The sequence below is a fragment of the Styela clava genome, chromosome 5, assembly GCF_964204865.1.
Source record: "Styela clava chromosome 5, kaStyClav1.hap1.2, whole genome shotgun sequence".
Classification (NCBI taxonomy): domain Eukaryota; kingdom Metazoa; phylum Chordata; class Ascidiacea; order Stolidobranchia; family Styelidae; genus Styela; species Styela clava.
Window position 1 is genome coordinate 1,997,133 of NC_135254.1, and position 17,371 is coordinate 2,014,503.

Sequence of the window (17,371 nt, forward strand, 5' to 3'; positions counted from 1 at the left end):
TTCAATGTGTGTAATAATTTAATACTTTTGTGTGATCCAACCCAATTCTTTTGGCAACACCTTTTAGTATAAAATCTGGTTCTGGGAAAATTCGCCGCAGAAAATTTTGCCGTAGGAAATTCGCCACATAGGAAAAATCGCTTTATTTGAAGAAGATTCGGTATTCAAGAGCATACCCAAACCTTATAAATCTAACTGTTTTAATCACAAATACTTGTTTTTATGGCGAAATGCTCTTGCGATTTTTCCTATGCGGCGAAATTTCCGACGGCGAATTTTCCGGACACGATAAAATCTGTACGTTTTAAATCTTACTTGAGGTTTCGTTCTCTTTTCTGATTCTGTAATCAGTTTAACTTATTTTGTTTTCATCAATTATTTTATCGTTGGTTACGCCAATTATGAAGCCGAAATAAATTTATACATTATAAGCTCTTAGTGATAGCAGGAGGGTTCACGTCCACGATTCTGAAATAATTGGCGCGGCGGGTTGCGCATCGTGCTAGGCGACTGGTTTTGAACCAGTGGGCCATGGCCCACAGAAACATTATCAGGTGGGCCACAGACCTATTGAGAATTGCCAGAGTTATTACTTATCGATTTTAATCGGTAAGTATGTTGATGGGTATTTGTCTGTCTGTGTGTTAGATGCACGCGATATCTCACGAAAGCGAGGTTCAATCTGCTCCAAATTTTGCATGTGCAATCATCTTAGCTCGGATCAGAAGCCTATTAATTTTGAATGGATTATGTCGTATAATTATCGAGTTGTTAATTAATTAGTGATGGGACACACGGTGTCACTATGGAGTAAGACCACTGTTTTGGGGGATCCCCTAACCTTCGATCGATAAGTCTTCGGTTTCCAACCGAAATCTAGTTTTGTTTTTATCAATTATTTTATCGGTTGTTACGCTAATTATGAAGCCGAAATAAATTTAAACATAAGCTTTTAGTGATAGCAGTAGGGTTCACGTCCACGATTCTGAAATAATTGGCGCGGCGGGTTGCGCATCGTGCTAGGCGACTGGTTTTGAACCAGTGGGCCATGGCCCACAGAAACATTATCAGGTGGGCCACAGACCTATTGAAAATTGCCAGAGTTATTACTTATCGATCTTAAGATCGGTAAGTATGTTGATAAATATTTGTCTGTCTGTTAGATGAACGCGATATCTCACGGAAGCGAGATTGAATCTGCTCCAAACTTTACATATGCATTCATCATGGCTCGGACCAGAAGTCTATTGATTTTGGATGAATTATGTCGTATAATTAGCGAGTTATTAATTAATTAGTGATGGGACACGCGGTGTCACTAAAGAGTCAGAGTAAATGAATGAAGGATCCCCTAACTTTCGATCGATAAGTCTTTGTTCTCCGACCGATATTCTCGTTTATAAATTACTTGAATTTGATTGTTGTAGCAATGAATGATGATACTGTCTTTGCTACTGAGTTGTAATAAATCTTTTAAATTATTGAAGTAGAAGTTCTATCCTGTTCTTCTCGTAGTTTTTCCCTTGCATGAGAAAGTTAACGGGCCACAGAATTTTATATATATACAACAAAAGTAAGCCGCAAGAGATAAAGGTTGGAAACCGCTGTGCTAGGCAGTGCCTAGTTTGCATCCCGTGGTGGGTAATCATGCTGCACACTTGCCGTCTTACGGTGGTTCACGCAATCGCTGGTCGTTTACCTCCACCATCAGGTCCATGTATTTGAAATAATAACCGGTAAACTATTCCCATACCCGATATGGACTGTAAACCGGACGAGAGGACGTGGTTCCCATATGATAGGGTAGTTTTATCGTTTTTTTCTTTCGCTGGCCATAAATATGAAAACGTCCAATCTGCTAGCTAGTCGGGCATGGGTTAATCAGAGCTCCAGAAGTATGTGCACCAAGATGGCGCACAACCTGAACATAGTATGTGCACCAGGTCGGGTTCAGGTTGTGCGCCATCTTGGTGCACATTTTAATGAGTGACCAAATAAGCATAAGGACTGCATATTTGGCTCCTCAAATCAACTATTTACCCCATTCATATTATATGTTATCATTACTCAAGGGTGCCATATTTACGCCGAAATTCTTATTTCATCATTGTGCATCTCGTGTTGTCGCTATTTATATGAGTTGTTTTATAAACTTCCTTGTACAAATAGACTAAAACCATTCTACACATGTAAAATACACACATGGTGAAAACGTTTTAAATCAACAATTCAGAGGGTGAAAATAGAAGCCAAGAAAAAATTAAAAACATGTGCATTTTTAGGTCTGATTATTAAAATTTGAAAGTGCTTAGTACAAGGGTGGGCAAGGCTTTTTTAGACCAGGGGTCGGAAATTTTGTTCACTCAGACTGGCGGGCGTGTAAGCATGACGTAAAACGTTATTACAATATTACAGTGTTACAAATGCGAAAGTGGAAAACAATAAGCCTTGTGCCAAAACTTTATTCATTCGCAATCTCAACAAATTTCCTTGAGCTATTTTAAACCAAATCATCAAAATGTGAGATTAGTTTGGTTTTGGCGGGATCCGGCGGGCCAAACTGAATTACCCAATGGGACAGATTTGGCCCACGGGCCGCAGTTTGCCTATTTCAGATTTAGAACAATAATGACAAAAGCGCAAATGAATTTCTGTTCCAATCACACTCTATGAAAGTATCTGCTCTACTCTTATCTTGAACTAGTGAGAATCAGTGTTGGGGGGACCTGTGCGATAATACGTTTGTATTATTTATTTATTCAAATTAAGATACAGTCAGTTTAATACAGTCGAACGGCAACAATTTAAAAGTAAAGCACACTGACTGAGAGAGCGACGCCAAGAATCAAATACTAACAGCTTTTGCATGTCTATCGAAAGCCGTAACCGACCAGCAGTAACGAGAACCACTCTATGACGTCGAGGAGTCCATCAATCCTATAAAAGATAATCATCCCCACTGGGTTCACACCCAACCAGTCTAATCAAAGATTATACAAATCACAGTCAATTTCAATTAACAAGTAAACATAAAATTCAAAAAATGAGGTTAGAATCCTTTGCTAGTGTTCTGTGCACATTTTTATACAGTTCATAGTGTATGCATAAATAAGTTATAATAGAATAGTAATACTAGCAAACTAACGAGTTTAAGCAATACTACCCTTGTTTATTGAATATACCACAAAGATTTACCCAAAGGAATTATTATTTATGCATGGAGGTATTATAGTAATATTAAAAAACTGAAGAATTTTAGCAATAGTAAACCAAAAACAAGTTTCTCCCTGGGGGGGAGTAGGCGATGCTAAATTGGGAAGATTCCCGACGCTGATTTTGATCAGTAGCTGTATGGGAATGTCTCACTAAAAACTTAGGCGCTACAGAATTATGTGTACCAATATGGAGGTAACTAATTTTGTTCGCCAACTTTACATCAAGTTGTGTAAAGAGACTGAAACATATGCGCAGGAGAATATTCATTTGCTAACACATACAGTCCCAAACTCGTATAGTACTTAAATAAGTAAATACAGAATAAAATTATGGCATAACCCTAACCTGGTACACATACTACGGGAGTACCAAATCTTTATTGTCTTGGTGTTGAAGTCTAAATTAACAGCATTCTTAATATTAATTTAACCATTACACAATTCTGACCGGTTACACGTCATTGCATTCCTAGTTCATTTATATAAATATCAATTTGCTTTTGTAGAGTCCTATCATTACTTGAATTTGCTTCTTTTCGAGCTTTTCGTAAGGCATCAATAGCCTTTTTCTTTTCTCCTTGTTTATTAAATATACCGCAAAGATTTACCCAAAAAACGGCAAGATCGCCATGGTCAATATTTTTTGTTTTGTTCGCTATGGAAACAACTTTTTCTAAAATTTCTGTCGCCTCTTCAATGTTCCCCATTTGGCTTAAAATAGAGCCAATATCATTGTATAAAACCAGTGTTCGAATGTCATTTTCTCCGAAAAGTTTTATTGAAATGTCTTTGGCTTCTTTTGTGACCTCTAACGCTTCTTTTGACCTTCCCATGGCAAAATGGTAACGGCCATAAGAATCGAGCGTCATTCCTAACAATGCAAATTGATTATCATAATCTTCTTTTTGCTCAACTGTTTTCAATTTAGTTTTTTTCAGTTCTTCTAAATTTGATCTACACGATTCGATGGTCCAATTATATCCAGAAATAGCTAAGTCATGTTTATTTGTCGCAGCATATATAGTTGCCAGTTTTAATGAAATTTCAATAATAGATCTATCATTTTCCTTAATTCCTCCATCCAGTAAGTTCCTAATTACGTGTTTAAAAAGCTCTTCCGCTTTTTCAAGTTTATTGAATCGTAGCGCTAAATTTGCAAGCTGGTCCTGAACGTAGGCGATGGTGTTACGATCTTTTCGAGTCAAAGCAAGATGCAATGCTTCTATATAAACTTCTTCTATTTTTTCAAAGCTGCATCTTTCTTTTAACATCTTGCGTCCCTTCATTATCAGCAAAGCAATGTCTCTATTTCCATCTCCCACAAGTTTTGTTTCTTCCAAATCTGTTTCCTCATGGTTTATCGATGCTGCAATTAATACTAAAAAGGGAAAAGTGATTTTGGAGTTGCCAGAATTGTGTTTTTTATAGTCATTCCTTCTATTGTTCAAAACTAAATTTGGAAACTTTTGTTCGGTGTTGTTGTGATTGCATTCGGGAATTATTTGCAGCGGGCTGGAACCAGGTACATCTCGTGGACGCCAACTTTTCGTGGTAGCAACCCTACATACTCTTCCAGAAATTCTTCCCCACATTGTCATGGGTAAATGAGCTAAAATATAAACCTTAATAGCGTCCACATGAGTGTGGAGCCCCAGAAATCAAAACAAAAAAACGATTGAGATGTTACTATACAGCCAGTCATACGTACGTTAGTAAACGCAAGAAAAATATGTTGGAAACTATTCGGTAAAAATCGATTATTTTTGTTGATACTTGCTATGTCACCAAATTTTATGAATAAAAAAAATAAATGCAATGATATGGAATGAAACAAGATTTTAAATATAAAAAACTAAATCAAAATTCAAGAAATTGTGAAATAAAATACCTGGCAACAGTAATGTCTTCACGCACGATTTACAAAATTAACCTTCGCACTTTGACCCTAATCATTCAAAACAGAAAAGGTCTCAAATTTTTATTACCCAAACTTCTTTTTTAATAGTATTTGCATAAAAAATATTGTATTTTGTATCATAAATTTGCAACTACAAATATTTTTTATTATATATACTGAAATTTGGTAAATAAATGACAAATTTAACCACAGATTAAATTTCGCCGGAAGGAAATTTGATATAGGGCTGACGTCACAATTTACCACACTAGAGATACGTCTTTTAAGCAAGACGTGGCGATATGTTCTTTGATGGCCGCGAGTTATGAATTTTTAATGAATTTTGATGAGAATATTATCAAATAGGTACTTAAAATTGACGTACTTTTGGTGGGTGTAACATTGGATTGGGCAGAGTTGCACCGTGATTCAAAAAGGTTTTAGGCAGTCATGAATAAGTGCGGAAGGTAGGACGCCGGTAACGATGTGTCGTTAGGTCTAGCGTAGTGCTACGACTTAATTAAATGCTGCGACTGCTTAAAAAAGCCCGCAAAACAAAGGTAATGGGGAAATACAGCCCAAACATTACAGTACCGTATTACTGTAACCTAATTATAAATATCAAGGCTTACTATACGAATTGACAGACAGACAGAAGCATAACACTACGTAATTTAATCATGATAAATTTATCGAATTCCAGTTTCAGAGTTTGTAAAATATGTTTGCCTTATTTTGTTTGGTGTATTCAAATGTTCAATTGATTTGAAAATTATTGCCCAATTCCATATTGTCCTTTTTTTTTCTGGTGGTCGGGCGTATTTTTCTTAAACGAAGGCGTTTGTTACAATGGCTTAAGACAGTAAGATTGAGTCATCGTATTGTTCTTAAACGAAGGCGTTTGTTACGATGGCTTTAGATAGAGTCATCTTATTTTTCTTAAATGAAGGCGTTTGTTACGATGGCTTAAGATCGAGTCATCTTATTTTTCTTAAACGAAGGCGTTTGTTACGATGGCTAAGATAGAGTCATCTTATTTTCCTTAAAGAAGGCGTTTGTTACGATGGCTTAAGATCGAGTCATGTTTGTCATGATGATAATATAAATCAATCCCGGTAGGCGTCGGCAGTTCTGTGACCAAATTCCCCCCTTGCGACTGTTTATTGCAGAAGACTCTCTCGATGAAAGTTTTTTCTAAGAAACCCAATGTTGACGTTTTTAGATTGCGCTTCCTTTTAGTTTATTGCGCAGTACTGGTTTGTCTATTTGTGGCGATATGGAGGCGCCAGACTGTCTTTTGGGAAGAGCGGCTTACATTCACCGTTAGAATCTGAAAATTGTGTTGTACTAAAAAAATACTAATTCTTATTTTTTATATCAATAAATTCTGCAGATTTTTAGACAAAATGAATTTATACTCAATTTTCTCGGTATGTGTCTTCGTGATTGGAGTATTAGGTGGAAAATCATATTATGAAATACTAGGAATTGATAAAAGTGCAAGTTTGAAGCAAATTAAGAGCGCGTATCGAAAACTTGCGAAACAAATGCATCCTGATAGAAACACAGAGGATCCCCAAGCTAATGAAAAATTTTCAGAGCTCGCGCGAGCGTACGAAGTTCTTTCGAAAGAAGATTTGCGAAAAACCTACGATAAATACGGAGAGGAAGGACTAAAAGATAAAATGAACGGACGAGGTGACCCTAGTGATGCATTTGGAAGCTTTTTCGGTGATTTTTTCTCTTTTAATTTCGGTGGGGGTCATGGGGGGGAAAAGGAAACCCCTAAAGGGGATACAATTATTTTACCCCTTCATGTAACATTAGAAGAAGTGTACATGGGTGAGTTTGTCGAAATTGTACGATACAGACCAATCGCGAAACAGACATCAGGAACCAGGGAATGCAACTGTCGTAACGAGATGAAAACGATACAAATGGGACCTGGAAGATTCCAGATGATGCAGCAGAGAGTCTGTGACGAATGTCCGAACGTAAAACTCGTCAACGAGGAAAAAGTTTTGGAAATGGAGATCGAAGTTGGGATGGAAGACAAAACTAAATATCCTTTTATCGGGGAGGGGGAGCCAGATATTGACGGGGAGCCTGGGGACTTAATCTTCGATATACAAATATTGAAACACCCCGTTTTTGAACACAAAGGTCTTGATTTATTCACAAATGTAACTATATCACTCTCTGATGCCCTCTTGGGATTCACAATGAACATCAAACACCTCGACGGCAAAAAAGTGAAAATCGAAAGGAAAGAAGTTACTTGGCCAGGAGCGAAGATTAAAAAACGTTCGAAAGGTTTACCGTCTGTCGAAAATGTAAACGTCCGTGGCGATTTGTTCATTACTTTCGACGTGGAGTTTCCAAGGGGAGAATTAACTGACGAACAAAAGGAAGGGATTACAAATTTACTTAAAATTGAGTCAAAACAGAAAATCTATAACGGTTTGCAGGGATATTGATGAAATTAAATTAAAAACCACTTTGCCTATGAGTTATTATTGAAGCAACATTTTATGGAGATTTTTTGTGTAACTGGTCTAAAGCCTGGTGCTCAGAGGACTATGAAAGTCTGGTCTACCTTGGAACATTCAGTGCTTTTATTTTGTTAAAAATTAGTGAACCGTGATTGGTCGGAATATTGTTAATCTAATTTATAAAGTATTGCTGCCGCTGTTTTATGCTGGATAAGACTACAATCTGAATCACTGAAATTATTTGGGAAATATAAAGAAATTTAAAAAATTCATCTTGTTGTTGATAAAGTGTAACGATATGTTGCAAACAACGACTGATGCGCTAAAAGCTTTTTATATAAAATATTGCTCAAAGTAAGGCCCTGTCAATAAAAAGAACTGCAATTTTGCCCAAGGCAAGGCAAATATCCTCATACTGAATATTTGTAACAGTAACAATAAAAGAGTTGTGAAACACCAATGACGCATTGAGAGCTATGCATAAGTTTTCATGTACAAGATTGCTCAAAGCCTCAAATCGAGGTCCTGAACTCTGAATAAAAAGTACTGACTGACAAATGAAAGGAAGGGAATAGTTGCTAGTTTGGCCAACGATAGGTTTCTAGATGCTCACTAAATTTTTGGAAAAAGAACTGACAGAAAAGTCAAACAGTAGGAAAATATTCTTTCATGTGATAAATCAAAGCAACATTCGCTTTCAATATAATTGTTATATTATGTGATAATCAACTATACCCTTTATTTAACCCGGGCACACAACTATGATTTGCCATATGACCAGCTTTCTTGTCCCTAAAAAACAACATAAAAATCCTTTCTGAAAAATATTTGGGAGTGATTTTAATATTTTAGGCAATTTTTGACCAGTTTAGCAAAAATTTTTGCTGCTCAAATATGGGAACTAAGCCTTATTTTTTGCTTCTATATTGTGATGTAATTAGGAAAATTTTTTTATATTTTCTCCTGTATATCTTATAGCTGTTCAATTCATTCCCAAAGTTTCATTTGTGGGTAACTCCTTATATATATTGACAAAAGGGACCTCCGGAAGTATGCGCACCAAGATGGCGCACAACCTGAAATCAGATAGTGTACCAGGTTAGTATTCAGGTTATGCGACATCTTGGTGCATATACTTCAGGTGTACCGATAAAAGTTTTAGTATTTTTTCAAATTTGGGATCCACTGTTAGGAATTTGGATGGATATATTGAAGTAAATGGCCCACTCTTTAGAGGGCTATTGGGCCACCATTGATTAAGTCCGCAACTGGGCCCAATCACCGATTTATTGATGTTTCTATTGAGGGCCAATAGGCTGATATATAGACCAGTGGACGGCAACCACCGGGACGCGGTTCATTGCCGGTCTGTGGAAAGGTGACTGCCAGTCCGCAGAGATGTGACACAAAAACAGACAGGGGCCGAATAACACCTCTACAATCCAACCACAAGCCCTATGACTAAAAACAGCAAACCAGACAAACACAGCGCATTAGTTATTGCTAAACGAACATCAAGCAATGCCCAGATCTAGATTCAGAAACTGTTACCTTCCACAGCATCATATCCATTTGAGGCCGGGTTTTCGATATTGACAACGAAATATCGAAGTAGGCTGGATGTAAGAAACACGTACTTTATTACATAGGCTTAGTCCATTTGTATGAAGGCGGTCCGCCAAAAATTTGATCGGGATATACCGGCATATATTCGTCACTTATAAAAGGTTGCCGACCACTGATATAGACTGTTATATCTACCGGTTAATGGATATTCGGTTCCTAGTATCATTTGATTGTCTCCTCCAGGGATACTGGGCTTCCATATAGACCGTGGGTTAGAAACTGGTAAAAAAAATTTCCCTGATTTGGGTTCCACTGTTAGGAATAGCAGCCCCTTGTGGTCTGTCCCGCGAATATCCTTCTGCTTCTTTTGGCCATCTTTCAATCAACTTTGGGAACCACTGCTCTGAAATTTGTTTCAATTCCAAGTGACCTCCGTTCCGTTTTTTTCACCGTGCATTATGAACATGGTTAGAATATGAATTGACTTATTTACGCCAACATATATTTTCATTTTTAGAAAATTGTATAAACATTTAATTCTGGTGGCTTTTTTTTATCATAACCATTATGACTTATTTATGCAAGAACAGACATTTGTTTTGTACCAGGGTTTTCCGTTGAGTTGCTCATGGGCCGTTTATTGAAAAAAAAATGGGATAATAAAACGGACCAAATAACCAACCGAGCTGCCATATGGCAGTCGATTTGCGCAAATTTAGGTACTCCTGAAGTATGCGCGCCAAGATGTCTCACAACCTGAATTATAACCTGGTACACAACCTGAGTTCAAGTTGTGCGCCATCTTGGTGCACATACTTCAGGAGATCCCAAATTTATATATATATTGGATGTTTTGTATGTCAAAGTAGATTTCAATTTGTCAAGGAAACAGCAGAATATTTTTCGCCATAGTAGAAAATATGTTTTCTCACTGAACAGCTGTTTGGTCATGATTCTGGAAATAATTCACCTAGCTGTATCACACAAATATTCACACCAAAAACAAATTTTTCGCTTCTCGTTTCTCATTTTTGATGTGACATGGCACTTGGGTACTTTGGGCCGATATCAATTTAAAATTGGGGAAAGCGTTAAATCTCAGCATCTTATTTGAGCTCATGGGTGGCATTCCGGAAAACCCTGGTATTGTATATTCTTGTGATCTTTAAAAGAAATAATTATTCATTTTGAAATAACATTATCGAAATCAAGTTAAAGTAGTTTTGAATTCACGCCATCTTGAACTGAAAAATTTGTAGAAAACACTTAAAAATTATAGAAATTGATGGTGTTTAGTTAATGTCGAGTTAGGTCAGGGCTTCCCGAACTTTTGGGCTCGCAACCTCTTCCAATAATTAAAAATTTACTGCGACCCTTGTTATGCAAGCGCTCATCTTCTCGCGTTTTACGATCAACAGTCGGCATTCATATGCAGGCGCACTGCTTCTTTGATTTTATTTCGGAATCGATAGATTCATGTTTTGTACTTGTTTTAATAATTGTGTTTCGAATATAAATATGATAGATATAGTTTTGTGTAAATTGGTGTACTATTCGCGACGCCTAAAATAAACACCCATGTGAGTTTGCGAATTGCGACCCCCAGTTTGGAAAGCCCTGAGTTAGGTGACTTAAATAAGTGATGACACTAGCTGAATCAACGATTCGAACCCCCCAAATACTGGCAGTAACTGTGCCATTTGTTCATATATTTATGTATTGCTCTCGTTAGGTCTGTCTAACTTTGGTACGATTTCAACTTCGCCGCTAGTAGTAATAATTTTTAAGGTATGATGATCCAGAATAACTCCCAGTTCGACTATTTTGAATTTTCATATCCAAGCGAAGAAAGAAAACCAATAATACGACCTAATTGTATTATTATATGACAATGGTCTTTTGGTATTTTTGCTCCAAGAGGAGAGAAAATAAAAGTAAAACAGCTTAATCATATATTCACTGCAATTCTGTGTTTTTGTGTCAAGTTGTTACGGAGTCGTACTAAAGCTGACTAGATGTTTCAATATTATCCATATTTTGGCGCTTCAGAAGTGTGTGTACCAATATGGAGGTCAATAATTTTGTTCGCCTACTTTACATCAAGTTGTGTAAAGGGACTGAAACATATGGACATGGGGTATATTCACTTGGCTAACACAGACAGTCCCCAAACTCGTAATAGAACTAAAATGTGGAAAATCGGGATGAAATTATGGCCTAATCCTATCCTGGTACACATACTACGGGAGTACCCATATTTTTGTGAAATTCCGAACAAACATTAAAAAAATGTGAAATTTTTTTTTGAATTTATGTGTTTTTGTAATTCTCACTGATTATGTTTGTTGAAATTTATCAAATTTAGATTTTTATGTTTTCATAATTAGAGTTTATGATATCATAGTATATTGTATTGTGACTTCATATTCAGAAGAAAATGGGATTCCGGCTTTTACAGCTGGTCTTCCTAGCATGGGTAAGTTTTTTTGTATTGTTTTTTAAATAACAAAATTTTCTTTACACGAAATAGCATTAGATCAGTGGTGGGCTTACTTTGCTGAGTGGGGGTTCCAGATAATATACTTGCTTACTGGGCCAAAGACTGATCATGAAACTATGAATCGAAACAGTTTATTTGCAAAACAACCGTGTAACTGCTAATGCACAACAAACATCTATTACACCAAGTGTGCTCTGTGGCCCACATTTTACACTGGTGAAAATATTTGAATGGATCAACAACAATGGATCAACCATAATGTACAACAAACACCTATTATGCCAAGTGTGCTCTGTGGCCCACATTTCACACTGGTCAAAATATTTGAATGGGTCAACACGACACATAGAGTAGTTTGTGTCAGTGCAATCATGAAAACAGCTGTGTTGTCAAAAAAAACTTTCGGCATACAAAATTTATTTTGTCTGCCAGGTACATTGACAATAATACTGTTTTGCGGCAGCCATGTGGCCCCAAGAATGCTGGCCTTGTTTAGCGAAAAAGGAACTGAAATAACGTCATTTAAAAAATTTGACTTTTCTAGGTCCACAATGCAGCATGCACAGTTGAAGTGTCTGAGCCATACACAGCGGCGCAATGTGCTGATATCGGTTTCAAGCGACACCTCATGTGTGGGATGTGTGTGTCTTTGAAAGAATTCGGACTTGAAAAACTTGAAAATGATTGTCTGAAATGTTGTCAGAAAGAGGCAGATGATAAAGGGACTAAAGTGAGTTGGGAACAATATTAAACTCAAAAATTGAGATCGTTTGCCAATTTAAGTACCGATTTTATCACACCTTGGGTAGAATAGGATTTAGATATTTATTCACAGGGAGAGGAAAGCTGATCAGATGACTTAATCGTATGGTGAACTAGTCCTCTCGTCTGGTTACTGGTCCATATTGGGAATGGGATTAGTTGGCCAGATATTTTTTTCAGATGCATAAACTTGAAGTGTAACTGACCAGCGGTTACATGAACCACCCTACGGCGGCAATGAACCCAGCAATCTTCTCGGAAGAGACCGAGGTGATGAGATTTGAACCCTAGATATGAAACATGCGACACCAACACAGTTAATAAGCAAAACTCTTTAACCATTTGGCCAAAATTCTATTTAAATCTATTTGCCTCATAGGCTACTTACGCTACAATTGAAGTCTGTAAGTGAGAGATTCTAAACTACCCCCAGCTTCAAGGTAAAAGTAGAGAGGGATAGCCTGTTCGTCAATAAATTCTGTGTTAGTTTGGGTACTCCCGTAGTATGTGAACCAAGATGGTGGACACCGGAACGTAGTAGGTGTACCAGGTTAGGGTTAGGCCATCATTCCAGGTGCAAATACTACGGGGGTCACTTGGCTAGTCCCCGAACTCGTAATTAAAATAAAATGAGGAAAATTGAAATGAAATTATGGCTTAACCCTAACCTGGTACACATACTATGTTCAGGTGTACGTCATCTTGGTTCACATACCCCAAGAGTACCTTAGCTTGTATGTAGCATTATAAATGTAGGTTGTATAATCAGCATGGCATGGCCAACACAGTTAAATCTGATGCTTTAACTGCCAGTGGTTCCCAAAGTGGGGTCTGCAGACTTTTTGGGGCCGAGAACCACTTTTAGAGGGTCCACAAAAGAAATCTCATAGTGTGCTTAAATTTGCAAATACACATTTGTCACTTTTTGCTGTTTCGCAATAATTTTCGCATCTGTTTCGCATGTCTATTTGTCGTAGACACTGATTCTACATTTTCTGTTTCGCTCATGATGCCCCACTGTGATGTGACAGAGATGGGGGACTGTGATATCACAGAGAGAGTTCAATTGCTGCCAATATAAGTTAACTGACAACAGAGGTGTAGCTGACGCTGTGTTTTTTGTCGTGATCTTCCAATGTTTTGTTTTTATTTCACAAGGCCAAGAATCGTTGAAAAATTGCATGGGGCTCGTCATGGAATTTTTTTTTAAAAGTTTGGGAACCACTGCGCTAGGCCATTGCACGACCCAAAAAATATGGATAGTGACTCGAAACGACTCGAGCCTCCCCAGTGAGTCTGGAAAACATGGGTTTTCAAAAGTATTGGGTGTCTAAATAGTGTTTTAAGCTACAAAAATTGCTATGTGTGATACAAAAAAATGCTCTGTTTTTACATTTAAAAAAAAGGGGGGGGGGGGGGGCAGTTTCAACCCTGGCTACATCTCTGTTTGTATATACATTATGTTAGAAAATGTAGTCCAATGTTAGAATTTATTAGCGTACTTTTGCAATTCGAATTTCCAATTGCAAAAATACTTTTTGATATTTGTAGAAATTTCCCTCTGCAGTCCTAGAAGTGTGCGGATGAAAAATAGGACGATACCCCCAAGTCAAGGGTGAGTACAGTAGCTATCATTGTAGTTTAAAAACAAATACTTTTCAAAAAACTAGGCTCTTCCGATTTAATAAAAAATATAAGAATACCATCTCAGTAGGGAAAAACTGCATCATTATTCATTGCTGCTACAATCAAATTTAACTAATTCATCAATAACTCAATTTTTGATAAGTTTGTAGCCCACCTGGATAGGATAGGATAGGATTTACATATTTATCCCGGGGGAGAGGAAAGCCGATAAGACGGCTTATCCATATGGCGAACCACGGCCTCTCGTCCGGTTACCATTCCAAGTCGGGTATGGGATTAGATTTACTGTATTGTTTGTTTTCGGAAGCATGGACTTGGTGGTGGAGGAAGCCGTAACCGACCAGCGGTTACGTGAACCACCCAACGACGGCGAGGAGTCCAGCAATCCTCTCGCACATAACCATCCCTGCATGGGATTCGAACCTGCGAACCCACGCAGAGTAGTTGGAGGTGCGGTGGCGAGCGTATTCCTAACGCTTAGCCCGTTGAGCCACACCGCCGCACCTGATAATGTTTCTGTGGCTTCAGCAGTGGCCATGGTCCACTGGTTGAGTACTGGTGTTCTAGGTAAAGGCAAGATCGGGCCCAAAAACTCCAGATAGACCCCGTGGGTGTTAAACCCGACCAGAGTCAAACTAATTAGTTGTATTTGCAGGCCGAGCTCGAATCTTACCCGAAATTTCATATTTTTTTAGGAGTTCTTTGAATTCCACACATAGTTTTGTATATATTTTTTATAAACATATATTTATTTTTAAAAAAAGTCAGCGATAGAGAAGCTTGATCCGAATGTAATGATTGACATCAGATCTTAGTTCTAGGGAGTTGCTACGACTCCGATATCAATATGGACTGAACTTTAACCTCACAGCCCTGTCAATGTCTGAGCCCAGCTAGTGTTAATTATCCATTTCTACCTTCAGATGTGTGTTTCTGTCTGAACTTTTACTTTGATGGCGATCATTTGAAGTCTGACTTCTGATTCAACGGATTTTCCAAAATTCGACTTCACAGACCCGTGCCTGTATATATCAGACATGGGCAAAGTATGGCCCGAGGGCCAAATCCGGCCCGTTGGGTAACACAATCTGGTCCGTCTGATGCTGCCACAACTAAAAATAACTAAATTTTGTTTTAGCTAAAGATAACTCCAGGAAGATTTTAAGATTGCGGTTAAATTTAGTTTTGGCACGAGGCTTATTTATTTTCCACTGCTGCTTTTGTAAATATTGTTCATAAAATGTAACTTTTTACGTCACACCCACATGTCCCCCCAGTCTAGGTGGGCCACATTTTTGGCCCCTGGTTCAAAAACCCTGCCCACCTCTGGTCTATATCCTGAGCCCAGCTGGAGTTCACTTTTTCGTGCATTTTCATGCTGTTTTTTTTAACCACTATCAATTTTTTTTTCAGAGTTTGTGAAAGGAGAAAAATCCAAGCGTTTTCCTAATTTAAGAGTCAAGGTAAGTTTGTGTCTGAGCCTAAATATTTCCTTTCAAAAGCAGAGTACTACTGTATATGGATTTCGAGCACAATGTTATCAGCTACCCAAATCCTGTTGCACAAATTCCCATATTTTAGCTGTAAATATACAATTTTTGAAAGACCACTTTTTAAAATTAATGTAGACGTGAATTAAAACACATTTCTCTTGGTACTCCGGTAGTATGTGTGCCAGGTTGGAGTCATAATTTTATTCCAATTTCCCTTCTTTTATTTATATTAAGAGTTCGAGGACTGCCTGTGTTAGCCAAGTAGCCCATAGGTTTCAGACCCTTAACAAATTGATGTAAAGTAGGCGAACAAAATTAGTTACCTCAATATTGGTACACACACTTCTTGAGCGCCCCTAAAAGATTACGATCCTTCCATATTTTTTTTTCTTCTTGCATACTGTTAGATATCAGTGGCCACTTGTACAGGGCAGGAACTGCACAAATAAATTTCATATATAAATTATTAAAATCTCTCTTTTCTCTGTTTCCAGTATCTCAGAGGACAGGATCCAATCATTAAATTATTAAATGAAGATGAGGAAGTTCAAGATACTTTGAGCATTGCAAGCTGGGACACCGACACAGTAGAAGATTTCCTGAACGAAAAACTAGTGAAAATGTAAAGTATTCAGACGCCAAATTCCGTTAGCTGTGAGACTTATTGACAATGTAACTACAATGTACCTACCAACCAAAATTTTTTTGATACACTGAAAGTTTTTTCTGCCAATTTCAATTATGTGTAATGCAAAACCTCAGCTGTTTTCATGATTGTACTGACACAAACGGTTTCATGTGTCGGATCAATCAGTATTCACCAAGTCCTAATTCAAACTGTGGGGCGCAGTCAAGTTTTTGAGAGTTTGTAAAGCTAATTAAAAAATGTGTTAGATTCGATCTTTCCTGCCTTATTTTGGATATTTACATTCTATACACGTATTTTCAACATGTTTTTTAAATAGGACATACATTCGCTTCACCATCTGTTATTTGTAGCTTATTGTTAGCTAGTTATTTTTGAGGTGGGAACAAACATGACGAATTCTGAAAAGGGAACATGGCATAAAAAGTTTGAGAACCACTGCTGTAATTCCAGATTGGAATAAATTTGGTTCAATTATTGTTTTTTCTCTGTTTGTATTTAAGTAAGGTGGAGTAATACCCTACTAAAAATTGAAAACAATTTGAAAATTTTTCCTCTCTAGCAATTGTCCTATACAATCATGTTCTGAGTCAATTCCAGTGATAATGTGAATTCTAGTTTGCCTTTTTTTATTCAACTTATGCAGTTTTTGCACCCACACTGTTAAGAGAAATGTGTTAATTTTTCACATTTCAAAGTTATTTTATGCTTTTTTCATTACTCTTTGGAAACATAATACAAAATTAAGAGAGCGATGCCAAGATTATTAGGTCATTTGTCCAATTTGAGTGTTCTCATGAATTGGAACAAGACCGAAATTTTGAATGGACTACCCGAATATTTGTAATTTGTATGTTTGAATGAAATTCTGTATATGTATAGATATATATATATATGAAATCAATTTTTTCTCAGCAACAACAGAAATTTATCATATGATACATATTCTCTGACAAGAATAAGAAAAATTCCTAACGTGGCAACCTTAAGTTTGAAAAACATATCTTGACATTAACTATGAATTGTTATGGAATTTTGCATATTTTTCTTAGCAGTGTGGACTTGTTTTTGTGCTTCTATTTTGTAATATTTTCGATTGAGTTTCATTTGTGATAGCTCATTTATGGGGAGGACTCTAACTGATCCTTTATGG

General features: G+C 37.2%; 3 protein-coding genes across 3 annotated transcripts; 2 read left to right on the forward strand and 1 right to left on the reverse strand.

Annotated features, from left to right (window-relative positions):
• Positions 1-2,076: 2,076 nt before the first annotated feature.
• On the reverse strand, positions 2,077-4,918 carry LOC120344739 (tetratricopeptide repeat protein 19, mitochondrial-like). The gene has a single exon (XM_039414051.2). The coding sequence runs from the start codon at positions 4,811-4,813 to the stop codon at positions 3,674-3,676; it is 1,140 nt and encodes a 379-aa protein (XP_039269985.2). The 5' UTR covers positions 4,814-4,918; the 3' UTR covers positions 2,077-3,673.
• Positions 4,919-6,490: 1,572 nt separating this feature from the next.
• On the forward strand, positions 6,491-11,536 carry LOC120343946 (dnaJ homolog subfamily B member 11-like). Its single transcript, XM_078113271.1, has 2 exons — positions 6,491-9,889; positions 9,992-11,536. Exon 1 carries the CDS (start codon positions 6,519-6,521, stop codon positions 7,587-7,589), a length of 1,071 nt encoding a protein of 356 aa, XP_077969397.1. The 5' UTR covers positions 6,491-6,518; the 3' UTR covers positions 7,590-9,889; positions 9,992-11,536.
• On the forward strand, positions 11,471-16,601 carry LOC120343947 (selenoprotein F-like). The gene is made up of 5 exons (XM_039412997.2): positions 11,471-11,646; positions 12,215-12,400; positions 13,984-14,047; positions 15,493-15,542; positions 16,067-16,601. Exons 1-5 carry the CDS (start codon positions 11,608-11,610, stop codon positions 16,196-16,198), a joined length of 471 nt encoding a protein of 156 aa, XP_039268931.1. The 5' UTR covers positions 11,471-11,607; the 3' UTR covers positions 16,199-16,601.
• Positions 16,602-17,371: the final 770 nt, after the last annotated feature.

Excerpts from the sequence above, each read along its gene's own strand:
- LOC120343946 (XM_078113271.1), top strand. The coding sequence starts at position 6,519 with ATGAATTTATACTCAATTTTCTCGGTATGTGTCTTCGTGATTGGAGTA.
- LOC120344739 (XM_039414051.2), bottom strand. The coding sequence starts at position 4,813 with ATGACAATGTGGGGAAGAATTTCTGGAAGAGTATGTAGGGTTGCTACC.